Source organism: Peromyscus leucopus, chromosome 8b (genome assembly GCF_004664715.2).
Source record: "Peromyscus leucopus breed LL Stock chromosome 8b, UCI_PerLeu_2.1, whole genome shotgun sequence".
Classification (NCBI taxonomy): domain Eukaryota; kingdom Metazoa; phylum Chordata; class Mammalia; order Rodentia; family Cricetidae; genus Peromyscus; species Peromyscus leucopus.
Window position 1 is genome coordinate 72,602,850 of NC_051086.1, and position 26,476 is coordinate 72,629,325.

A 26,476-nucleotide genomic window follows, 5' to 3' on the forward strand; every position below is an offset into this window, starting at 1 on the left:
GAACATCTGGGCAGCTTTTCATGTGGACACGGTTTTCAACTCATTTTGGTAAATGCCTCCTCTTTAAAACATATTTTTCTTGTTTTCTTAAGCCTCCCTGTCACTCTTAATTTATTTTAAAAATATTTCTTCAGTTTTTCCCTTAAATCTTTTTTATTAAGTTTGCAATTTCTGCTCTTGTGTTAAAAAAAAAAAAAACTTTAGTTTATTAGTGTGTGTGTGTGTGTGTGTGTGTGTGTGTGTGTGTGTGTGTATACATGCTGCAGTGACTGCCTGCAGGTCCTGGGATGTCTCAGGACTTGGCTCTCCTCTTCCATCGTAGGCACAGAGACTGATATCACGTCAAAGCCTCTTCCCTGCTGAGCCATTTTACTAGTCCTCTTCTTCAATTTTAGAATGTTCCTTTATTTCTTTTTTCCTTCTCTCTCCCATTTTTTGAGATAGGGTCCCTCACTGTGTTGCTCAGGTTGGTCTCAAGCAATCCCCCTGCCTCGGCTGCTGAAGCCGCTGGGACTATGGCGTGTACTGTCACACCATGCTTAGAGTTTTGTCTCTTTGTTGACTTGTTGGCCAAATTTTTCTTTTTTTTCCAGCATCCTGTTCCTGCTGCTTTTGAGCAAAAATGTCCACTTACCTCTCAGAAGATTCTAATTTTACTTGTCCATGGTCTCTGTTTTTACAGTTGCTGATTGCCCCTGGGGGTTTGTTGGATTCATTAGTCAATTTAGACACAGTTTATTGCTGTGAAGCTGAGGCTGGCCTCGAACTCTGAATCCTACCGCTCCAGCTTCTTGACCGTTGAGATTACAGGTGTGTCAGCGTGCCTGACCCAGGTTCTTCTTTTTACCTTCCTCTTTTCTTTTTCTTTTTCCTGTCTTCTGCATCAGAACTCCTCAGAGACTGGAGACGTGCTGCTGGGGGGCCCTGGTCTGGGAAGTTTGGTCAGCCTGAGATAAGAGCAGTGTTTCCCTCAGAATGAGTGCTGTGTCTTGCAGTCCCAGGCCCTGCTCCGTTCCTGCATGCTACAGTAGAGACTGTCGTCCTCACCATGCACCCCCACGCCGCTGTCCTTTCCTGTCAGCGTCCTGCATTCTTGCCCCTCTGCCCGTGTGCCTCTCCTTCCTGTTTAGGTTGGACAGTCAGCTGGCTCTGGCCACCAGAACCGTTGCTGGCCTTGGCTGTGCTCACCTGCTGGGCAGACACAGATGGAGGCCAACATCCCTGGACCCAGAAGAGAAACTGAAGTCCATTTGTGGAAGCACTCAGCAGGCCGGAAGGCCGCTGTCCAAGGCCAAAACATCTCACCATTGTTTTGCAGCTCCAAACAGGAAGGGAAGGGTGAGCTTGTGCCAGCCCCAGAGGGACGGGAAGGGAAGCCAAGGTGGATGTGTGAGTGGGGCAAGCAATCTGACGTTAAAAAAGGGGCCACCGTCTCTCCTAATAAACAGTGTAGAGTATCAGTCTGTATCCTGGTATTCGTGACTAGCCTCGGCATCTTTGGCCTTCTGAAACTGTTTCACAGACTCATTTTTCCCCCTTCTGTTTTCAAAGACAGGGTCTCATGTTGTCCATGATGGCTTTGAACTTCCTATGTAGCCAAGGATGACCTCGACCTCTTGGTCTTCCTGCTTCCTCCTCCCAAGTGCTAGGATTACAAACATAGCATGCACGGACACTCTTGTCTTGGTACGCAGCATATTTTTAGCTGGGTGGTGGCGGCGGCGGCGGCAGCTCACGCCTTTAATCCCAGCACCCAGGGAGCAAAGGCAGGCCATCTCTGTGGTTTTGAGGCCAGCTTGGTCTTCAGAGAGAGTTCCAGGACAGCCAGGGCTACACAAAGAAAACAAAAATAAACAAAGAATTTACGAGGCTGACTCTGGGCCTATATATGTGGACACATGTTAGTTCTCTTGGTTGGGATAGATTCACTATCTTTCTGTACTAAAACAAACAAACAAACAGAAACAAACATGTAAATAGATTTCCTGTGTCTCTGAATTTTTTTTTTTTTTTTAGTTCCTGGGATTTTAAATCTCTTTTGCTGTTAAAACATCATGTAGTGAGAGGAGGCAGAGAACTCTATAGTGTTGTCTTTATCGAAGATCCTTAACTATCTGTGTTCTTTTGGAATCGCTCAAAAGAAAATGGGAACCACAAATGAAAACATCAGTTAGGTGAATGCCATGAGATTATGGGTGGAGGGCTGCAGCTATCACCTGTCTGCCTGTCTGTCTGTCTGTCTATGTATTTAGAGGCAGGGTCTCGCTTTCAGCTGGTCTGTAATTCGCAGTCCTCCCGTCTCAGCCCTGGAGTGTTGGGGTTCCAGGTGTGCCTCTCCAAGCTCTTGTGTTCTGGTCAAACAGGTAACTGAGCTCTCCTCGCACTGGGAGTCTGGTGAAGACCTGAGGTGGGGCTCAGAGGTAGAGCACTTCCCTATCACGCTCAAGGCCTTGGGTTTGAGCTCTAGGAATGAAGGACATAAAAAAATAAAGACGATCTAAGTAGTAGAGAAATAGTCTTGGGCACCGGAGCACCACCTCTTCCTAGGACCGGTGATTCCCTGGGAGCCTGGCCGCCTCCAGAATAGGAAAGTTTAGTGGCTTCATCTTCCCTGTGGTTTTAGTTGTGGGGTCCTGCTCTCTATTCTGCCACCTTGTGGACGTATTGGGAATTGCATCCTCTTCTGAGAGGCAAAACTGAATAGGCGCTTTCTTCCAAGCTTCAGCTCCTCTAGCTCCACACCTGTGGGGTCCTTTCCACCTGAGCATCCCAGGGTGGGATACAGGCTCTGACTCTCCGGTGTCACCTCTCCAGTCCATGAGAGAATACACACTAACTGAGTTTACAGCCCAGTGGAGGGGATGGCCTTTAAAAGGCCAATAACTAAATATGATATTAATAAATTATGGGACAGAAATGGGTGTGGGTGGAAGGGGAGTTTTACTGAGAAGGCTAAGAAGGGCAGGGAGGAACTTACCCAGATGGGAGAAGTTTCAAGCTGACACCTGAAAGATGAGAAGGAGGCGTCACATGCAGAGGTCCTGAGGTAGGCAAGAACTTGTTTAGTAGAAAAGAGTGATTGGGGAGGATTGGGGGGCTCGTGGGAACCGGGTTGGAAAGAGCTAAATGCATATAGCTCAGGGCCACGCAGCACACGGTTAAGGACCCCCTCCCCATTTTGTTTGGGAAGGTAGTGGGGTTTCACTCTGTAGACCAGGTTGGCCTGGAGCTCACAGAGATCCATCTGCCTCTGCCTTCCAAAGTTGTGTGTCCCCTTACCTGGGCGAGGTTTTATCAGTGCTGCTGCATGGAGGAAGGATTGACGTGGGCAGCAGGGATGATGGGAGACCAGCTGTGGCTGTAAATGGGAGAACAGCAAGAAAGATGGATGACGGTAGACCCCTGATGTCTAATTCAGTAGCCATTAGCCAGCCATATGCAGCTGTGGAGCACTTGAAACGTGAAAGTGTAAACTTACATGTCAGAGTCTGAAGGCCTGATTCGGCAACACTAGACAGTGTGAAATAGCCCAGGTTTATATTTTACGTTTCTTTTTTTGTTTTGTTTTTGTGTGGTTTTTTTTGAGACAGGGTCTCTCTATAATATCCCTGGAACTCAAAGAGATCTGCTTGCCTCTGCCACAAGAGTCCTGGAGGTAAAGGCATGTGACTATTCGCCGAGGATGGACTTGAGCTTCCGACCCTCCTGCCTCCCCGTTCTAGGTGCTGTGATTTCAGACTTATGTCACCATACTCAGTTATGAATGAGCTGCTGGGGCTCACACCCAGGGCTTCGTGCCTGCGCTAGGCAAGGATCTGACACCTGAGCTACATCCTCAGCTAAAAAAGTTTCCTTTTATTGTATCTATTTGTTTTGTTTGTTTGTTTGAATGAGGGTCTTACAGAGTATCTAAGGTCCACTTGGAAATCATGATTCTCCTTCCCCTGTCTCCCGAGTGCTGGGATTACAGCTGTGTGCCTATGCTTGGTTCATATTGTGTTTTCTGCATTTTTTTCCTCCTCAATACAGGGTTTCTCTGTGTAGCCCTGACTGTCTTGGAACTCCCTCTTTAGAGCAGGCTGGCCTTGAACTCAGAGATTCCCCCCTGCCTTTGCCTCCCAAATGCTGGAATTAAAGGCACGCGCCACCACTGCCCGGCCCACATTATGTTTTTTATTGGACAGAAATCACTAGATTAGAGAAATGCTTTCAGAGTGAATGTATGCTGAGAAATTTCTAGCTAGGTATAGATTTTTTTTTTCTAATTGATGGAAGAAGTTTACTTGATATAACAAAACAACAGTGTTCTATCCAACCACAAAGAGCAGAAAGGTAAAAAGCCCTGAGGCAAAACATAGATGAAGAGAAACAGGTTAAATTAAGTCAAAGAAAAAAAAATGAAAAAAATGAGTATGTGCAAAAAACAAAAAACAAGATCCCTGTATATTTTATTACATTTATTTATTTACTTGTGTGCTTCTGTAGATACATATGTGTTTGGCACAAGAATTCCCTGACACTTGTGTGAAGGTCAGTATTTCAGTTTATTTCATCCTGTGTGTCCTGGGGATTGAATTTAGGTTATCAGGCTTAGTATCCATTTTTACCATCCTAACCATCCTTCCCCACCTCCCCAAAAGAAAAACTAAAAACCAAAAACAACCTCAAAATACTTAATGTGACAAATATACATATTCCTGAAATAATACTCTAAAATTCCTTAGTTCTTTTTTTGAAACTTGTTTTTTATTTATTTTCATTTTATGTGTGTGGGTGTATTGCTTGTGTGTATATCTGTGTATCATGTCCATGCAGTGCCCATAAAAACTAGCCTCTCCTCTAGAGATGGAGTTACAGGTGTGGTTGTGAGCCACCATGTAGGTGCAGTGAGTCAAACCCCAGTTCTCTAGGAGAGGAGCCAGGGCTTGCTGTGGAATATTATTTTAACTGGACAAAGATGTGCTACATTTGTTTCTGCTGCCTTTGCTAGCAATGTAAAGATGTGTTACATTTGTGTATGCTGCATTTGCCTAACATGTAAGGATGTAAAGATGTGTTACATTTGTGTATGCTGCATTTGCCTAACATGTAAGGATGTGCGTTTGATTATGTAAAGATGTGTTGCATTGTTGCACCTTGCCTGCCTAAGGCACCTGATTGGTCTAATAAAAAGCTGAGTGGCCAATAGCTGGGCAGGAGAGGGATAGGCGGGGTTGTTGGTCAGAGAGAATAAGTAGAAGAGAAGAGGATGAGAGAGAAGAAAAGAATGAGAGAAAAACAGGGGACATGCCTGGGGCCAGAAGCCAGGCAGCCTCCGGCCAGTCAGACACTGGAGGAAGCAGGAAAGGAGGACATATAGACAGAAAGGTAAAAAGCCCTGAGGTGAAACGAAGATGAAGAGAAACAGGTTGAATTGAGTCAAAGAAAAAAAAAAAGCCAGAAACGAGCATAAGCTAAGGCCGAGCATTTATAACTAATGTTTCCATGTCCTGATTTGGGAGCTGGTTGGTGGCCCCAAAGAAAAAGCCTGATGCAGGGCTCTTAACCACTGAGCCATCTCCCAGGTTCTTGAGAACTATAAAAACAGAAGGTTGCTAGCCACAGCAGAGCTCCTAAAACCAAACCCTGTGTTTTTCAGAAATGAATGGACAACTGGATGTGGTGTCTCACGCCTTTAATCCCAGCACTCAAGAGGCAGAGACAGGTGGATCTCTGTGAATTCCAGGCCAGCCTGGTCTGCAGAGTGAGTTCCAGAACAGCCAGGACTATATAATGAGACCTTGTTTCAAAGAGAGAGAGAGAGAGAGAGAGAGAGGAGAGAGAGAGAGGGAGAGAGAGAGAGGAGGAGACGTGTGAGGTAACTTTTACTGACAGCACATGATTTCTTTTCCTGTTTGCTGTCTGCTCAAAATACCAACCCAGTGGCCAGGATATTTCAGTTTTATAATTTGTTTATTTTTCTTCTTTCTTTTCTTTTTGAGGACATTTTGGTTTAATATCAGTTACCTAGCATTAGCATAAACTCAGACAACTGCGGGTCAGGTTCTGTTTTCTTTGGAGCTGGCAAAGTGACCACAGGACAGCTGGTCATTATTCTGAATGGAGAGTTTATGCAAAGAAAAGCCACATTGGTTTTAGCTATAATTTGTTATGTATCTAATGATTTCTTCATATAATATTTATTGATGAATTTCAGAGAACTTCAGCAGCGTGTTGGATTCTCCTTCTCTTCAGTTGAAGACAGGGTCGTGAGATTCAGGCTTGCACGGAACTTCCTGTGTGGTGAAGAGGACCTTGAGCTGGCCCTCTTCTGGCAGTGAGAGCCACCCTACCCTGCAGATTCACTTATCTTTACGAAAATAACCTTACGTCTGGTTAAGGCTGCTTATGATCTTCCTGAGACTTCCCCAAGCCCTGTGCAGGAAGAAGTGTGTTATGGGTGTGTTAGTCAGGTTTATGTCCCCGTGATGGAATACCTGAGAGAATCAATTTTTAAAGACAAAAAGTTTCTTTAAACAATTATTTACAAATTTTTTGAGAGTATAATGTAATTATATTTCCCCCAACAAACCCTCCTGTGTGCCCTTTCACCTTGTTCCTCTTTCCAATTCATGGCTGCTTTTCCTTACAATTGTTTTAGGTTTATTTTATTTTATATATGAACGTTTTGCTTGAGTGCATGCATGTGTACCATGTGTGTGCTTGACTGGAGTTCTGAGTGTGGGTACCAGGAACTGAATCTGGGTCCTTCTGAAGAATAGCTAGTGCTCTTAACTACTGAGACATTGCTCCAGCCCTGCAAATAGGTTTTTTGTTTTTTTCCTCTTTTTGACTCACAGTTTAGGGCAGTCGGGGTCGAATGACTCTTTCCCAGGGGTCACATATCAGAGATCCTGCATATGGATACTTACATTGCGATTCATATCAGTAGCAAAATTACAGTGATGAAGCAGCAATGAAATAATTTTGTGGTTGGAGGTCACCACAATATGAGGACTGTATTAAGGGGTCTCAGCATTAGGAAGGTTGAGAACACTAGAAAGGTTTAGGGGGTTCTAGCACGTGACTGACTGCCCCTCTTTGGGCCTGTGCTGAGACAGCCTAGCATGGCAGGAGCACAGAATGGAACCCAGTAGATCATGTGATTCAGGAGCAAAAGAGAAAGAGGGACGGAGCCAGGTCCCACAGTCCCATCAGGGCATGTTCCCAGTGACCGTAGGACTTCCTAGGTGGGCGCCACAGTTTTCTTTTTTGCTGTTGTTCTTTGAGACAAGTTTTCTCTGTGTTCTCTGTGTTGCCCTGGCTGTCCTGGAACTCACTCTGCAGACCAGGCTGGTCTTGAACTCACAGAAATCTGCCCGTCTCTGCTCTCAGCATGCTGGGATTAAAGGTGTGCGCCACTGCTTGACTTTTTTTTTTTTTATTTTTTGAGACAGAGTTTGTCTGCACGGCCCTGGCTGTCTTAAGACTCTCTATGTAGATCAGGGCAGCTTCAAACTCACAGAGATCTGCCTGCCTGTACTTCCAGAGTGTTGGGATTAAAGTCATATACATCACTATATCTGGGCGAGGCTCCACATCTTAAAAGTTGTTTCCCCCGCAAATACTGGCATTTTGGAGGTCAAGCCTTTAACATGGGGGCCTTTTTGGATAAGCAGTCAGCATCTAAGCCATGGCATGGAGCATAGTGAGAACACACAGTGGAAGTGTGGAGACGGGTTTCAATTCTCCCCTGTGTGTGTGTGTGTGAACTTGGGGTTCTCCATCTCTGGATCTCACCTTCCTCAGTTTTGAGAAAGAGATGGCTGATGGTGAGGGGTCACAGCTACCGTGAGTTCACGCTTCTCCTCACTGCTTCACCACACCCAAAGGTGGGTTTTGTGGGGTCCTTCTCCAAGAAGAGAAGAAAGGAGTTAAATGACTTACCGACCCACCTAAAGGAGGAGAGAGAGAGAGAGAGAGAGAGAGGAGAGGAGAGAGATAGAGAGGTGAAGTCAAGATTTAAAGGCTGGTCTTTCTGGCTCCAAAGCCAGGGGGAGAATCTTTTTATTTCCTTCATCATGCTCCTTGCTTACCTACCTCTGAATTTCTCTCTCTCTCTCTCTCTCTGTGTGTGTGTGTGTGTGTGTGTGTGAGAGAGAGAGAGAGAGAGAGAGAGATGAACAGATATTTTTCCAAAATCCATAAATCAAATATGCAAATATAGGAGACAATTCCGGCTAGTGAGATGGTTATGTGGGTAAAGGCGCTTGCTGCCAAGCCTGACAACCTTTGATAACCTGGAGTTCAATCCCCAGGACCTACACAGTGGAAGGAGAGAACTGACTCCCACAAGTTGGCCCCTGACTTCACAAAATAACCAGATGTCGAGAGAGAGAGAGAGAGAGAGAGAGAGAGAGAGAGAGAGAGAGAGAGAGAGAGAGAGAAATGAGTGCTACCCAGTGAAACAGACTATAAGCCAAAGCTTTAGAAAAATACTCAGAAACGTTACGGAATGTGCTCGATAGACCTGTTTACACGAAATGGATATTCTCAAAACCACATTCAGGAGGTCACATTACAGAGGGATCATTTCCTGTCTCAGGATGAAAAGTCACAGGAATTTTGGGGGGGGAGGATATTTTAACAGTCATTATTACAAACTCAGAGTCAGATACGCTTAGCATCACGTGGCAAGCCGCGTTAGTGAGAGAGTACAGGGCATTGGGACTGACAGGGCCTCTTTCAAGTAGGTAGGATGGGTCCAGAGAGTTCAGTCGGGGGCTCGGGGCCTGGCACCATGGAGAAGCTGGTTGTGTTGGTCCTGGTCCTCACTCTGCTGGTCTTCTCCTCAGGTAGGTTCTCTCTCTACGGACATGGCCTGTTTTTGCACTGACGTGATCATATATCGTGTATATTGATATTCTGATACTCTTTCTTCTTGTAAGAGCGAGCTTCTAGAATTCCTACTCTTTAAAAGGGAGGTGGATTATTTTCTTTTGAAAAGTCTTAAGATGTGTTTGAGTACTATTTTCAAAAATGCTGACGAGCCTTCAGTGACATCATCTTTTAAAGAGCATATGCAATCATGGAAGCTTGGTATACTTTTATTATGCTAATATCTTTTAATGTTTGCATGTGATTACTTTCCCCGCCACGAACAATTTTGAGACCATATCTTCTGAGTGGAATGGGAAAGAATATATTTTTTAAAAACCATATTCAGGGCTGGAGTTGTAGCTCAGTGTTACAGTAGTTAGTCCCAGGACTGTGTTAACAGGGCATGGAGGCAAACAACTGTAATTCCAGCATTCGTGAGGATCAGAAATTCAAGGTCATCCCAACTGGACGTGGAGCTCAAGGCCAGCCAGCGAAGAGACCTTGTCTTAAAACAAATAAAAACAAACAAACAATAACCTCTATACATTACATAAATGTCCACTATAAATGAATGGGCCATTGCAAGAAGTAAGTAGATTTAAATTCTGAAGTATTTGCTCTGAGTTAACCATAGAAGAAACAATTTAAAATCCCCACGTCCTCAGAAATGCCACATCCTTTGGGACAGATTCCTCTTTGTGTTTTAACCAAGATTGAATTTGCAAATCCTCTCTGGAGTGCTGAGATGAAGTGTGGACTCCCAGGCCTGGGAACCTCTCAAGTCTTTCCCTGATTCTTTACAGAAAGCTCCCCGATTCTGACAGAAAAGCAAGCCAAACAGCTCCTGAGGTCCCGGCGACAGGACAGACCCAGCAAACCTGGATTCCCGGATGAGCCCATTCGGGTAAGTGCTTGGCCCTGGCAATTGCATAGCACACACTATTCATTCTGAAATTAACTGAGTGCTGGTCTCTGGGTGGGCTGTGAGATGGGGGTTTGATTACAGACACAGGAATAAGACATGAGTGGTCTTCACTCCTGGAGATGCTGGTTCTATTCATCTCCTGTGGGCAGGGTACTTAAAACAGAAACAGTAGGGTCTCTGGGGTGTGGTGTGTGTGTCCCTGCATCCTGAAGGGACTGCTCAGCATCTCCCTCCTCTGCTTTGCTTGCTTAGCAGCTGCTCCTTTTGGCTGATGCCAACCCAGTGTCTGCCTCTCGGACCCCGGCAGACTATACCAGCATCCTCAGCCAGCAACGGCCACTTTGGGTAGAATCTTGGTACCAGCTACCTCTGATGATGGCCTTGGCCCTCAGCTCCGCTCTGTGGGTCATGGTTTCCACTTGCCTAGTCTTTCTGAACCGAGGCACCTAGGACAGCTAATATTGATTGTCAGCTTAACAGGACTTAGAATCAGTTCCCAGACAAGCCTCTGGGTATGTCTGAGGGTTCCAAGACTAAGCTATTCGAGGTAGGGAAGACCTACCCTAAATGCAGGCAGTGCTGTTCTGTGGACTGGGTCCTAGACTGCATTCAAAAGGGAAAGCAAGCTGGGCATTAGCTTTCATTCCCCCCGCCCCGCAGACAGGGTTTCTCTGTATAGCTTTGGAACCTGTCTTGGAACTCACTCTGTAGACCAGGCTGGCCTCAACTCAGAGATCCACCTGCCTCTGCCTTCTGAGTGATGGGATTAAAGGTGTGCGCCACCACAGCTTGGCAGCTTTCATTTTTTTTTTAAAAAAAATAATCATTTTTTTGAAGTTATAATTACATCATTTCCTACTTCCTTTTCCTCTCACCGACTCCTCTCATGTAATGCCTTTCTCTCAAATTCATTGCCTCCTTTTAATTATTGTTACACACACACACACACACACACACACACACACACACACACCCTCCTAAATACATGAATACAACCTGCTCAGTCTGTGTAATGTTACCTGCATGTCTATGTTTTCAGGGTTGACAACTTGGTATTTATTAGATGACTCACGGGGGACTTTTCCCTAGGAAAGACCGTGTCTCTCCCTCTCGGAATTCCCCAGTGGCCCATAGTTCTTTGTCTAGGGTTGAAGCCTCACAAGCGTTCCTTCCTTCATGTTAGCATGTCCATTGGTTGTCCCTGTTCAAGTCTTGTTTAGGCAGCCATGTTGACTAGACTTCATGGATGCAGTCTCTCTGACATTTCAAGGAGACACAATTTCACAGCACACTTTCTGTTCCTCTGGCTCTTACAGTCCTCCAGGTCCCTCTTGTGTAATGATCCTTGATCCTTAGGTGCAGGAATTGTGCTGAAGAGGTATGAGTCGGGACTGGGCCATTTCTTCTTCCTTCCTTCCTTCCTTTGCTCTTTTTTTTTTTGAGACTGGGTTTCTCCGTGTAACAACCCTGGCTGTCCTGGAACTTGCCTTGTAGACCAGGCTGGTCTTGAACTCACAGAGATTCTCCTGCCTCTGCCTCCCAAGTACTGATATTAAAGGCATGCACCACCACCGCCTGGCTCAAGTTGTATATTTTATCACAACAAGGAACGTAATTCTACAGTTCCCTTTCTTGCCTTTATTTTGGGTGTTTAGTACATTCTTTGAGACCCTGGCAGGCTGTCCAGCTCCTGTTTTGTGGCCTAGCTTGGCTGTTCTGACATTCATGGTATTTCTGCCTCACCCAGGTGAAGGTTCATCACATTGTACCAGCAAGCTACGGCTGTCTGGAGATTATTGTCTGGTAGTGTCTCTCTGGTCCAGGTTGGTCTCTTTCCTGAACCCCCTCAACTGGACGTCAGTTCAGCCTCTCTGTCAGATTCTTCTTCTTCTTCTTTTTTTTTTTTTTTTCCGAGACAGGGTTTGTCTGTGTAGCTTTGGAGCCCATCTTGGAACTCGCTTTGTAGACCAGGCTGGCCTCTAACTCACAGAGATCTGCCTGCCTCTGCCTCCCGAGTGCTGGGATTAAAGGTGTGTGCCACCACCTCCTGGCCTCTGTCAGATTCTTAAGTGAGGTCCACAGGGACCTGGAACCATGTTTACCCTCTCTCTCTCTCTCTCTCTCTCTCTCTCTCTCTCTCTCTCTCTCTCTCTCTCTCTCTCAATGTGCATAATTTGATATTTAAAAGACTTGCATTGGTCTGGAAATGTAGCTCAGTGGTACAGTGCTCACCTGGAATGCACAAGGCCCTAGATTTGGTCCCCAGCACAGAAAAAAACAATTGATGGTAAGTGCTGCTGACTCAGGTAGGACTAGAGTTGAACCTTCCAGTTGACTTTGTTTCTTCTCTCATTCTTTCTTTGTTTTCCAGTTACTTATTTAGTGGTGTGTACATGTATGAGGAGGCCAGAGGACCACTTATGGAAGTTGCTTCTCTCCTTGTATCATGTGGGGCCCAGGGACTGAACTCAGAATGTCAGGGTTGGCAGCAAGCACCTTTATCCACTGAGCCCTCCAGCTAGCCTGAATCTCTACTTACTTTCTAACTGTGTATGGGGGAGGTTTCCTTACATTACTCTACATCATTGCTCTAGGCTTTCTTTCGGGCACGAAGGCTGAATCTAGGGCCTTGAGTATGCAGGGCAAACATTCTGTCATTCAGCTCATCCGGGCCTTTGAGGTTTTCTCTGACAGCACTTGCACCTGGCCGTCTTAAGCTCTGTGGGGCAACGGCCTTGGCCCTTACTGAAGACTCTGTAGGCCTCCTCCGTCTGCAGGTGTTTGGACCGTTGAAGCTCCATTTCCTGCCTCCTGCCACTGTGCTACACTTGGCTCTGAACTCTGCGTTGTGTGGTCCTCTCCCAGCTTAGGAACTTCCGAGTGTACTCCTTTGCTGACATTGTGCCTATTCCTGCTTTGGGGCCGTCGTCACCCCTGAGAACGCGCACAGCTCGATCTGAATGCAAAGCATGGTGGCCCTGTGCTTGCCAGCCTGTCTTGGGATGTCAGTGAGGTCCCACCTTTGGCCAGGCAGGGTCAGGAGCTTCACAGAGGGTGGACATCATCCAAGGGCCCTTGGCTTCTGAAGAGCCATGCTTCTTTCTTTCTTTCTCTCCCCTCCACTCTCTTTTCTTTTTTGAGTCAGGGTATTTCAATATAGTCTTGGCTATCCTGGAACTTACTATGTAGATCAGGCTGGTCTTGAACTCACAAAGATCCACCTACCTCTGCCTCCTGAGTGCTGGGATTAAAGGTGTGTGCCACCATGTCTGGCCTACATGTGTGTGTTTTGAAAAAGATTTGCAAAATATTATGTGTCAGACTATTCCTCCATATTCTTCTTTGGGCCTTGACTTGACCCCCTGGGTTACTTGGAATGATGCCTTTGGAAGGCTGTCTCAGGGTCAGGTAGGACATCCCCTGGACATCATTGCAACATGGTTGAGTTTTGTGCTGTGTACACCGTGGAAGCATCTAGGGATTTTAAGCAGGGCACTGATATAATTAGGCCTGCTCCCCAGGAACCATTTAGAGGTTCAGGGTACAAAGTCTCTCAGACGCTGGCCTTCAGACCCTGCTGTACATGGGAAATAGGCGATGACATTGTTGGACATGTTATCCATCTTCATCTCATGGTACCTGGGAGATGGACAGGTGGACTTTGGACAGTTGACAGCCTTTGGGGGGGGGAAGGCATGTGCCCCTGGGAACTAAGCCTGGAGACCCATGTGTTTACTGCCAACATAACTAACTGAGATGTTGACTAGTGGGATGGTTTTATTTCTCACTAAGTGACTGGAGGAAAGAAAACTGGTCCAGAGGATAGAGAAGCCATGGAAGAGGGTAACAGGTGGTGCTTTGGGGAAGTGTTAATTCGAAATGAAAACACACATGGAGACTTGCAGTCTCTCCTCATGAAGATCTGCTTTATGGTGTTTGTCATCTTGACTTAACCATCTCAGAGCCTGGCATCTGCAGAATCACCGGCTTGTTGGAAACAAGCACTGCTCATACATGGCGGGGAGGGGGAGCCTGACTGTTTGAAACAGCTCCTGTGTGTTTCCTGCACCTGACAACATGTTCATGATGAGCAGGCTGGCATCTGTCCTGGGGGAGCAGGGCGAACCAGGACCATTGATGGAGGAAGTTGGGACCTGGAGGGAAAAAGAAGAAGAGATGCTAAGAGGGAGACAGATGACTCTGGGTAAGAAGGGTGAGGGACTTTAAATGTAGGAGGCAGCCAGGAAGCAAGAGGGTGAGGCCTAATGTGTGTGGGAGATAGAAGGAGGAACCAGAGAAAGGAGCCTGGATGAAGACCAAGGAAGGCATATCGTTGGGATTCCCTGCTCTAGGAAACGGCTGATACACGTATCTGAACAGTTGATACTGGGCGTGCAGTTGGTTTTGCGGTATGCTGTTTTAGCCTCTGCAACCCCCAGCCACACATTGCCATCTGTGTTAGTGGTTTTCTGGAAGGAATAATGACTGGCAGATGGCACACAGTGGGGTGATCATGGCTGTCAGGAGGGGGAAGTCACCCCTAGACTCTAGAAGCTGCTCTGGCAGAGAAACGGGCCGTGACTGTCATTTATAATTAGCTTGGCCCCAGATCGTCAGAGGTTTTGGAGAGTAGGGTCTGGACTTCGTGGAAATGGGATGGGAGTTCCCCAAAGTTTGGCATTCATTTAGGGACATGCCTGGTGGAGACAGGTAGATTTCCCTGAGTTGTCAGAGGACTTGGAGGTCTAATGAAGCCTCAGCAAGCTCGCAGAGGCCAAGACCAACCAAATAACCCAACCTTGTTTGGAGACAACTGCATGAAGCTGGGCCTAGAGGAAGAGAGGCCAGAATGGAAAGCTGTCTGAAGCTGAGATGTCGCCACAGGCTCGTGTTTTGATATTTGTTCCTCAGCTGCACTGGGGCCTGCCTGGTGGAAGTGGGTCGGTAGGAGTACACCTTTGAAAGTTGTACCTGGCCCCCGGTTCTTACCCTGCTCTCTCTGTTCCTTGGTTCACCATGATGTGGACAGTCACACACTGGCTACCTTAGACTGAGATCTCTGCCATGTCTTCCCCACCACGATGGACTAAATTAACTCTCTAAAATTTTGAACCCAAACAAATCTTTCCTAGGTCTTTTTAAAAAAGATTATATAGCAGGGCAGTAGTGGTGCACACCTTTAATCCCAGCACTCAAGAGGCAGAGGTAGGTGGATCTCTGTGAGTTCGAGGTTGGAGAGAGTTCCAGGATAGCCAGAGCTGTGACACTGAGAAGCTCTTTTTGGAAAATCAAACAAACAAAACCCCCAAACAACAACAACAACAACAACAACAACAACAACAGCAACAACAACAACAGAATATCTGGTCTCCTTTCTCTCTATTTCTGTCTTGCCTCTGTCTCTCTCTCTCTGCTTCTCTGCCTCTATCTCTGTTTCTCTCTGTCTCTTTCTCTCTCTCTCTCTCTCATAGGGTTTCACTATGTAACTCTGGCTGGCTTGGAACTTGCTAAGTAGATCAGGCTGGTCTCAAACTCAGAAACACACATGCCTCTGTCTTCTGAGTACTGGGTTAAAGGTGTGCACCACCATGCCCAGCATCCTATTCTCCTTTAAAAATTATCTATTATTTTTTATACATGAGCATGATGAGTGTCTGTGGGTGCACATACCGCAGTGTCCATGAGTAGGTGAAAGGACAACTCTGTGGATTTGGCTGTCTTCTTCCACCTTTCTGTGGGTTCCAGGGATTGGACTCTGGTCACCAAGCTTATACGGCAAGCACCTTTCCCCTCTGTGGTGCCCTGGTAATCCAGTTTCCTATACTCTTGACAAAACTTTAAATAAGATTTTGCATGTACAACTTTAAAAATGGAGGGGAAGTTTTGAAGGCGAACTCGGCCTACCCATATTTATATGGGTACATGTACATGTGTGTATGGCGCCAAAGTGGTGATGTTCCTGAGTGATAAGATTTGGGGCAAAATTTTACTGTGCCCTCCGTCCTCTATGTGGTTTGTGTGTTTTCATTTCTTAGGGCCCCGTAATGGGCTGTAGTGTTTAGAACAGTAATACTTTATTATCTTACAACTCAGGAGGCTGGGGTTTGAGTCAAGGTCAAGCCTTGGTGGAGTTAGCTCCTCCTGGAAGCGCTGGAGAACTGTTGCCTGTCCCTCCAGTGCCTCCTAGTGGTGGCTGGTGGTCCTTACTGTTTCTTTTTTTTTTTTTTTTTTGGTTTTTCGAGACAGGGTTTCTCTGTGTAGCTTTGCGCCTTTCCTGGAACTCACTTGGTAGCCCAGGCTGGCCTCGAACTCACAGAGATCCGCCTGGCTCTGCCTCCCGAGTGCTGGGATTAAACTGTTTCTTAACCCATGACTGCGTTACTCCAACTTGCCGGGCTGTCGTGGCTTTCTTCCTTGTTCGATATAGTGTCTACATTAACCCCCTTTTCATTGCTGGAATGTTCTAGTTCTGTTTCTGGCTGATGTGCTGAAATACCCTGAAAAATGAAGCTTGTGGAGAAAGGGTGTATCTTAGCTCCCAGTTCCTGGTTGCAGCCTGTGACCGTGGAGAGATGACGGTAGCAGGAACCGGAAACAGTACATCATGTGGTGATTCCATATGTGCTAAGAAAGTGCCTAGCCACTGAGCGATCGCCCTAGTCTCTCACATTTCCCTCTCCAAAGGACACCAGCCACCAGATAGAACCTATCTGAACCCAGTATGATGTCATCTTTAACATCGATAAAGATCCAATTTCCAAAACAAAGGCGCACCCTCATGTGTTATAAGTAGAGATGAATTTAGAGGGCATACTATTTAAACAACCATTAAAAAAATGAATGACCCAATGTATGATTTCCACAAGATCATGTAATTTATATTAGCTTGTCTGTGTCTCCATTTCCTACTGACAGGCTGTCATGTCTTAGCCAAGTCATTTAAAGTCCCCGAGTCTCAGTTTTCACAGCTAGAAAACGAGGAAGTGGTAACTGCCTATTAGGCTCACTGTGAGGGTAAAATGAGAGAGCGTGTTATCTATGGGTGATTATTGAAAAAAAAATACACAAAACAGCCCAGTAAATAATCCTTAGAGCCGTTGTGCTGGCTAGTTTTATGTCAATTTGACACAAACGACAGTCATCTTAATGATTGGTGGGGGAGAGCCCAGCCTGTTGTGGGTGGTGCCATCCCTGGGCTGGTGGTCCTGGGTTCTCTAAGTAAGCAGACTGGGCAAAGCCATGAGACACAAACCTGTAAGCAGCACTCCTCCACGGCCTCTGCATCAGCTCCTGCCTCCAGGTTCCTGCCCTGCCTGAGTTCCTGCCCTGGCTGCTTTCGATGATGAACTGTTCTATGGAACTGTGAGTGAAATAAACCCTTTCCTCCCCAAGTTGCTTTTGGTCACTGTGTTCCATCACAGCAATAGTCACCCTAACTAAGACAGCCTTTTCTCTCCTTTCTGCTTATAGAAAAAAGTCAGTGTGCTCTGGCCTGGGGACATGCTAGCCCCAAGCCATCCCTGGGTTCCCTGCAACCCTTCCAAGGCAACTAATGTTCAATCACCCAGAATGTCTCATTGCTTTTCAAATGGAGCCTTGGCACATCCTCGCAAGTGTCTCCATCTGCCTGCAAGGCCCTTCTCCTTTGGCTCTCCCCGGCACCCTCCCCTTCTTTCTGAATGTCACAATGTTTCTTTCTTTCCTCTTTGCCCTTTCCTCCTCACCCTTCCTTATTTGCACATTTGCTTTCTTAAGTTTCTGGGGTTCGTGGTTACCTTGAGTCTACAGATATTAAATGGGAAATTCTAGCAAGGAACAACACATACAATTAAAATTGTGCAGCATTTTGGGGAGGGTGATGAGAGCTTGTGTTATTTTGCTTCATCTTGTCTGGGGTGGGGATGTCTAGTGTGGCCACGCTCTCTGCAAGTCACCTGTCCGTCACTTAGTCTCTGTGGTGGTTTGGATGGGAATGCCTCACATAGGCTCATATGTTTGCATGCTTAGTTCTCAGCCGGTGGACTGCTTGGAAGGATTAGGAGGTGTGGCCTCGTTGGATTAAGTGTGTCCTTGTTGGAGGAGGTGAATCAGGACATAAAGCTCTCAGCTGCTGCTCCAGCGCTCTGTCTGTCTGCTTCTCACCATGATGATCATGGACTGACCCTCTGAAACTGTAAGCAGGCTCCCAGTTAAGTGCTTTCGTTGATAAGGGTTGCCTTGCTCATTGAGTCTCTTCAGAGCAACAACCGTCTCCATCACTGGGTCCATTGCAGAATTGTTGTGCTTCTCCTTCAGCAAGCCTCACGCACAGCCTCTGCCCTTCCTCTCACTCCATCCCACCCGATAGGCATTACATCATCTCATGTCCTCACAGAAAGAAGGGAAAGTGCAGTCCAATAAGCTATATTGAGAGCCATGTGTGTGTGTGTGTGTGTGTGTGTGTGTGTGTGTGTGTGTGTGTGTGTGTGTGTACAGTTGTGCTTTTACGTGTGCACTTATGTATGTGGAGGCCAGAGGTTAACCTTGAGTATCGTTTTTTTCAGGAGCTATCTACCTTGTATTTTGAGACAGGGTCTCTCATGGGCCTGGAATTCCTCAAGCAGGATAGACAGGCTGGCCAGTGAGCACAGAGATCTGCCTGTCTTGTGTCCCTGGCACTGGGATTATACGTGCACACCATTAGGCCTGGGTGTTTTAACGTGGGTTCTGGGGATTGAACTCAAGATCTCATGCTTGCAAGGCAAGTGTTTTACTAATGGAGCTATCTGGTCTGTCAGCTTTCTTTTCCATTATTATGGATAAGCTCAGTAACTTTCTCCCTAGACAGACCCACCCAGCCTGCCCTGAGGCAGGCCCTACCCTGTGTGGGGGCAAGCACTTTACTGATGGAATTACCCTTCCAGCTCTGTAGGATAACATTTGGATTATTCTATTTTATAATTAATTATTATCATTGGTTTCTTACTTGGCCTAGTTTGTAAATTAAACATCATCATCATAGACCTGTGTGTGTAGGAAAAAGCCATAATATATGGAAGTTCAGTTCACCAGTTGCTTTTGCAGATATCCACTGGGGGGCTGAGAAGGTATCTCCTGTGGATAGAGAGACTGTCCTGCAAATTTACAAAACAATGTTGTACGTTGGGTAAACACACCATCTGAATGTGGGTTTCTAGAAAAAGGCCTAGAGAGATAATGGGTTGACTCTCAGCCCTACCATCTCACTGAGGATTGAAGGTGGTGCTTTGGTGAACTTTATGTTTAATACTTAAATTTTTATTTACTTAAAAAGATTCTTTTTTACTCTTAATTATGCATTGGTGTGTTTGTCTCTGTGTGGGTATGTATGTAGACATGTGTGTGCAGGGGCCTGTGGAGTCCAGAAGAGGGAGTTGGATTCCTTAGAGTAATGGTTACAGGCAGTTGTGAGCTGCCCAATATGAGCTCTGGGGACTGAACTTGGGCCTTTTGCAAGGACCGTGTGTGTTCTTACTTTTTGAGCCATCTCTCCAGCCCCCAATTTTGATATTTTTATGCCTCTCCCATTAGACTGTTCTAACTGGCTTTAGGAGATAAACAGTTTGTTTCACTTCTGGGTCTCCAGCACCAAACCAATGATTGGCGTTTACTAAATACTAGTTATGTCTCTGTGCTTCCTGGGATGGATGGGTGGGGTGTGTGGACCCAGCAGGATAGAACTCTGACATGGAGGCTGGAGTTTATTTCAAGGAAATATCTTCTATTGCCTCATGTAAACTCGTTAAGTCTCTCTTCATCTTTCCAAATTTTAGGGAAGAATACATTTGCCAATTGCCAGGGAGAATGATACAAACTCTTTAAGAAAGACAGATGACTTTCAGGCTTTGGTGATGTCTTTTGTGATCGTGTTCATAAGCACTCCCGAACCCTGGGAATTTGCCTTTCTAGGAAGCGAGGCCATTTTGGCTTGTGTTCTTTTCAGGCATGTTCTTAGTGGGTGCTGATAAATCATGCTAGCTTTATGCTAAGTGGCCTTTGTAAATCCGCTTTCATGGTTAGCCCTGCCACAAATGTCCTAGGAACTGCATTATCCTTTTGTCCCCTTGGTCTCAAAGACGGTTCAGAATTACTGAGGTCTCATTCGAGCTCAGCGCATATGGCTTTCCTGGGGCACGGAGCTTTTGGGGATCCAGGGCACATCACTTCTGAGCCAGCCTCTCCGCCTGTGTGATCACCTGGCTTTGACTATTGAGCAAAATAATTCTCCCAAATGTCAATGGATCTGTAATCCTGCCCGAATGTCATCGGAAAGGATGGTGACATGTTGGAAAAAGTTCCTGCCTTGATAGGCTTTTGCTGTCATTCTTGGGTTCAGGTCAGGCTCTGCTGGACATTTCACTTCATGATCACACCCCTCCAGTGAGGGTCTATGTGTAGTTTCCATTCCAATTACTAGGAAATGATTCACTTAAATCATTACAATGAGCACTTGACACGGAACACAAATACTGGTTTTTGTTTTTGTTTAATTTCTTCCCTCCCTGGAGAAGGAAATCTAAAGAAATGAAAACCTGTTTTCCATCTCCCTCTCCTCTCCCCGTCCAGGAACATTTGAGATGCTCATTAATGCTGGGTCATTCCGGACTCGGCCGATGCAATTGTTGAATTTGTGGTTTTTAGCAGATTTGTGCTTTGGCTTTTCGTCTTTGACTAATGACTGCCTGCAGGCCTTTGTGGCATATTCATTTCCCTAACATTTAAAATAAATACTGAAGTGTCATGGAAACCGGTGCTGGCTTCTCCCTTGTTCTCAGTGTGTGTCTCTTTTGATGGCTTCTCTTCAGTGATGACTTCAGCTGCTGTGAAATAGATACTGACTTTTGCTTTTATGTACATTTGGTGCTTCTAGCAAGACAGTTGACAGAGATGGCGAGGGACCTTCTGAGGAGGATTTAGCAGGCTAGAAGGCAACCTTTTCATATATTCATTTATATGTCCCTTCAGTGAGCTGTCCTGAGGTCCTCCTCTGCACCAGGCACTAAGTCACATACTCAGTGGACTGTGGCTGTTACCATAAAAAAATAAACCAATGAATAAAACTTACCTGGGCTGGGTCGCGTGTACCATAGTCCTAGCTATTTAGGTGGCTAAGAGAGAATCTCTTGAGCCCAGGATTTGTTTGTTTTTGAGACACTGTCTCTCTATGTAGCCCTCTCTTAAAAAATTTATTTTATAGGCTTATTTTTATTTTACGTGTAGGAGTGTTTTACTTGCATGGATGAATGTGCACCATGTGAGGGCCGTGCCCCTAGAGGCCAGAATTTGGATCTGCATATGAAATAGAACATGTGGTGTTTGTCTTTCTGAGCCCGAGTTACCTCACTCAGTGTAATTTTTTCCAGTTCCAAAGAGCAGTAGATGCCACTAAGTAGGTGGCCATGCTTTACCTGTATGTGTGTGTTAGGCCCTTGTCAAGGGGAATGGTAACCTTCCCTCTCTCCATATAACACTTCTTTTCTTTGGAGACAAGGTCTCACGCTAAGCCCAGGCTGGCCTGAAATTTGTTATGTTGCCTGGGCTGGCCTTGAATGTATGGGCTGCCTTCCTGCCTCAGCCTGCCACGTGCCGGGATTACAGCTATATAAACCACCATGTCTGGCTTTTCTGTGTGTGTGTGTGCACATGTATGGTGTATGTGGATGCATGTTTTCCTGTGCAGGCATGCAGGTACGGCTGTGTGTACTTGCAGGTGGAGGCCAGAGGTCCTCAGTTGCTCTCCACTTCTTCCGAGTCTGGCTACCCAGAGAGCCCTGGGATCCTTCTGTCTCTGCCTCGTGAGTGCCGGAATTATAGGCATATGTCACTACACCCATTTTTGTTTAATGTGGGTGCTGGGGATCCGAACTCAGGTCCTAATCTTGTATGACAAATCCTTTATTTAACTGAACTATTTCCCAGCTCCACTTCCTTTTTTATTTTTAATGACTGTATTTAGTACTGGCTATAGAGTTCCTAGAGGACATTCTCAAAACATAAAAACTTAAAGTTCAAACCAGGCCCTCTCTTAAAAGCTTTTCAATGCTGTAGGAAGGTTTATGTGCTTTAAGATATTTTTCAGCTGGGCAGTGGTGGCACACGCCTTTAATCCCAGCACTGGGGAGGTAGAGGCAGGTGGAACTCTGTGAGTTCAAGGCCAGCTGGGTCTACAAATTGAGTACCAGGACAGCCAGAGCTATTATACAGAGAAACCCTGTCTTAAAAAAATATAAATTTATATATATTATGATTATATATATTTATTATATATAACACATATAAGAATTTTGATGTATATGCATAATTTGATATAGATACATATCAAAAGAATTTAATCTTGTCACAAATACTGTATGACTGAATCTGTCCATTCTCTCTCAAGGTGAAATGCCACTTTTCTGGTCAATAGCCCCCCTGTTTTAGAGTTATATAAAAATATTTATGTGGTTCCGTTTCACACACACTTTGCAGTGATTCCCATCTCATGGATAGATAGAGAGCCCAGGGTTCTTTCGGAGCGAGGCTGGCCCCGCAGGATGTACCATCTGGCTCCCTCGCTGGCTGGCTTCCCACTGGGCTGTGTGAAAGACTGGGACTAAGAAGAAGGAAGACGTCCGGTGTGTGGCACACAACTTTGATCCCAGCACTCAGAAGGCAGAGTCAGGCTGCTCTCTGTGAGCGCAAGGCTAGCCTGGGAGTTCTGGGCACCTCCCATTGCTGTGGGTTTGTCTTTACAGGAATATGTGCATCACCTGCTGGCCCTGGAGCACCGTGCTGAGGAGCAGTTTCTGGAACACTGGCTCAATCCCCACTGCAAGCCTCACTGCGACAGGAACTTGGTCCACCCCGTGTAAAGGGCCCCCGGGCCCGCTCGGTAGGTCCCAGACCTCCTTCTGTTGGAGAGGGTAACTATGTTCATGGTGGGGAGACTTTCTGGGGCAGTGTGCTCAGGGGCCAGAGTGCCACCTGCTTGTTGTTTAAGGGGTGGCAAGGGAGCCAGCCAGGCAAGAAGGAAAGCAGGGGAGCCTACTGGTTACGGAGAGATCCCACGTGGGGAGGGGATGGTACCTTGCCATCCAGGAAAGACCTGTGTACCACATGCTTGCATTTTCTACAGAGGCCAGAAGAGGGCATCAGATCCTCTGGGACTGGAGTTACCCCCAGTTGTGACCCACCATGAAGGTGCTAGGAATTGAACCTGAGTTCTCTAGAAGAGCAGCTCTTAACACCGAGTTACTGAGTTATCACTCTGTGCAGGTTTTTTTTTTTTTTTTTTTTTTTTTTTTTTTTTTTTTTTTTTTTTTTTTTTTTTAAGCTTGGAGAGCTTGAAACTTGTGTTGATTAGGCTAACCCTGAACTCAAAGAGGTCCTCTAGCCTTTGTCTCCCGAGTGCTTAAACTAAAGGCACGCGCCACCATGCCTGGCCCTCTCTGAGGTTTTTACAGAGCAAGCAGGACAGAGCATAACTGGATGGTTTATTATGTGTGGTCACGAGCAATCTTCCCATCTTCGCTCTTGTGTATTTTGTGCTGCCGGAATGGCACAGGGACGCTCCCTTCAGAATGTCACCCGGCAGTTTGTAGCGTGCTCTCCCAGAAGTTCTGTCACTGACGGCCTTATTACCCTGGTGTCACTGATGGCATGCACTTCGACCCCGTTTTATGGAGGAGCTGACTGGGCGTTAATGGGGCTCCTCACTCAGACACAGAAGGGCTGGGCTGGCCATCTTCTGCTAACTCCCAATCCTGCAAGGATTACACAGTCTGTGGCTTGGTCCTGTCCAAGCCGTCCCTGGGAGGCAGCTTCACAGAGGGCAAGAGGATGCTCCCAGAGTGGAAGAGAAGTAAGGCGTGGGTTGATTTTCTCTTCTGCTTTTTCTGACCCCCGAGCCGGGTTCTGGGTCAGCTCTTTCGGTGTGCTTGATGTTACTAGAGTTATATTCAGAGATTGGTCGCTCCCACAGGCTGGTTTCAGCTGCTTGTTTTCAACAGGCCAATCAAAGACACGAGACTGGAGAAAATCAGAGAACAAATTTATTCCACAGGGCCACACGGGGAAGAGGAACAGAGGCCCAGTGAACCCTGGGCCCACTTTCAGGGTCCTGACGTGAGGTTTATTTAGGGTTAAGCAGAGGACCAGAGGCATGCATTACTACGTGGCCCTGGTCAATGTGTGTCCTGTAAATCATCATTGTCTAGGTTCCAGTCTCTGCCACAAGGGGGGTACATTGACAGAACCTTGTGAAATCTCTTTCCAGCAGACAGTTCCTTCTCTTACAGGCATTAGACTTCAGTCTTTTCCTTCTCCCAGCGTGAGACTCCTAGAGAAATTCTGATTTCTAAGGCTTTGTGTTAATAGTCTGATAGCCAAAGGGAGAGACAGCCCTCCCCAGTCTTAAAAAAATATGTAGACTAGGGCAACCTTGAACTTCTGATCCTTCCCCCCACAGCTCCCGAGTATTGGATTATGGGAGCGTGCGGCCACAGTTGGTTTTATGCAGTGCTGGGGGCCATACAGGCCGTCCTGCATGCTCGTCAGTGCTCTGACAGCTGAGTTGCCTCTTCAGCCCCACGAGTGTCTCCCGAGAATATCTTTATTTCTGTCAGGATGGTTACATTCGGACACGCTCCTGACTTCCAGGCTGCCCTCTCCTCCTGCACCAAGGGCCTTGTCTTCCATCACAGAAAGTTCTCCTTTGGTCTCTTCTAGAAGACAGAGCTGTGGGGGCAGGTGAGATGGCTCAGCCAGCAAAGACACTGGCCACTGAGCTTGATGACTGGAGTCTGAGTCCTGGGACCCACATGATGGAAGGAGAGAACCAATTCCCACAAGTTGTACTCTTGTGCTCTGATTTCTATACCCACACTGTGACACACACACACACACACACACACACACACACACACACACTAAAATTGAAAGGAAACAGAGTTGTGGAGTGGTTAGGGGCTCAGACTATGACCGGAGTGGGCTCTGTGTCTCACTCTGTGGCAAGCTACTTCTCCCTTCTTAGTTCCTGTTTCTGCATCTGTATATTGGGGTGATGTTGTCGTCTCTGGGCCTGGTACTCAGTGAATGACTTTCTAAGCAGAATCACGGGATTCCACCAAGGTCTCATTCCAGACAGCTCCCACACACATGGAGACAGGGAAGTGGTGGCTCAGCCTGGAATTTGGAGTCCAAACATCTTGCAGACCCCGAGTCTGCTAGTCACTGGCTGAATGGAAAAAGCTGGCCTGACTGGCCTCTTCTTTTATTGTCCCGAGGCCCCAAAAAGTCAGAGATGGCTCAGCAGTCAAGAGCGCTTGCTGTGTGGGGTGGTGGTGGCCTTTGCCTTTAACCCCAGCACTCAAGAGGCAGGGGTAGGCGGATCTCTGTGAGTTCGAGGCCAGCCTGGTCTACAGAGTGCATTCCAGGACAGCCAGGGCTACCCAGTGAAACCCTGTCTCAAAAAACTAAAGAAGAGTGCTTGAATTCAATCCCCAGCCCTCACAACCACCTATGTAACTCTAGCTCCAGGGAAATCTGACACCCTCTTCTGGCTTCCTGGCATACCTGTATCCGTACACATATATGCACACAGATACGTAAATAAATAAAATAAATTTTTCAAAATGATGCACGTAGAGGGAATTTTCAGGAAGTAACAGCCGGCAGGTCCTTCCTTTTCCTCTTATCACCACCATCATCATCACCACCCCCACCAGGACCCCACCAGCACCAGCACCAGCACCAGCACCAGCACCACCAGCACCCCACCACTACCACCACCTCCACCAGCACCAGCACCACCACCACGATTCTAAATTTTTTTTTTTCTTTTCCAGCAGGTTGACAGGCAGTGATCCAGAGGCTGCGGGAACAGAGAGAAGCTCATCTTCTATTTGCTCTGAAGCTGCAGAAGTGAGATCTTCCTGATCTCAGGAACTTGCGGTCCCTTGTGGGCAGGCCAGAAGTTGCCTTCAAGGGAAACGCCAAACATATATTCTGCTCCGTTTTACTAACTTGCCCATATCATGAAAACTAATAGCTTGAATCACAGGGCTCCTGAAGGCCTTCCTACCAGTTTGTGAGTCTAGGCAGAGCCCAAGTCCCCCCTCAAGGGATGGAGTTGGGGGCTGCAGAACAGGCATGGGGCGGGTGTCTGCACTGGGGACCTTGGGGATATCTTTCTCAGAAGGGGGAAGTGCATCACTTGGAGCTGCTGAGTTTTGAGTCATCTGCTTTTTTATTTCTCTGCTGCACTTATAAAGGCTGACGTTTAATCTTTCTGTGTGTCTCTTTTTCCTACGGGGAGAGTACTGGGGGTTTCCTTCCCTTATTCACCTTTGTAAATCCAGTTCCAGATAATGTACTGCCCTTTATTTTTTAAAGACTTATTTAATTTTAGTTTATATGTAGGAATGTTTGGCTGCATGTATGTATGTACACCATGTGCTAGGGGAGAGCAGAAAGAAGACATTGATCTCCTGGACCTGGAGTTAATAGAGAGTTGTGAGCCGCTGTATGCGTGTTGGGGGGGGGGGTTGAGAACTGAACCTGGGTCCTTTGCAAGAGCAGGGAGTGCTCTTAATTACTGAGCCATCTCTCCCACCCCATTCATGTATCTAACAAGCATATGTCACCTCATTTGACCTACTTCTGGTTGTAAGAGTCCCATCAAGCATACAGAATTAG

The 26,476-nt window shown here is 46.5% G+C and overlaps 1 protein-coding gene and 1 pseudogene across 2 annotated transcripts; one reads left to right on the plus strand and one right to left on the minus strand.

The window, feature by feature from the left end:
- The first annotated feature begins 256 nt into the window (after window positions 1-256).
- Window positions 257-26,121, plus strand: C8BH17orf67 (chromosome 8b C17orf67 homolog). 2 transcript variants are annotated; one of them, XM_037201105.1, is made up of 4 exons: window positions 257-1,338; window positions 9,663-9,763; window positions 22,537-22,673; window positions 25,627-26,121. In XM_037201105.1, the coding sequence occupies exons 1-3, from the start codon at window positions 1,206-1,208 to the stop codon at window positions 22,651-22,653; spliced, it is 351 nt and encodes a 116-aa protein (XP_037057000.1). In that variant the 5' UTR covers window positions 257-1,205; the 3' UTR covers window positions 22,654-22,673; window positions 25,627-26,121. The 2 variants fall into 2 exon arrangements, with proteins under 2 accessions (XP_037057000.1, XP_028734015.1); XM_028878182.2 differs by lacking the exon at window positions 257-1,338 and adding an exon at window positions 8,130-8,834 and having other exon boundaries at window positions 25,627-26,120.
- Window positions 21,170-21,273, minus strand: LOC114699306 (annotated as a pseudogene).
- Window positions 26,122-26,476: the final 355 nt, after the last annotated feature.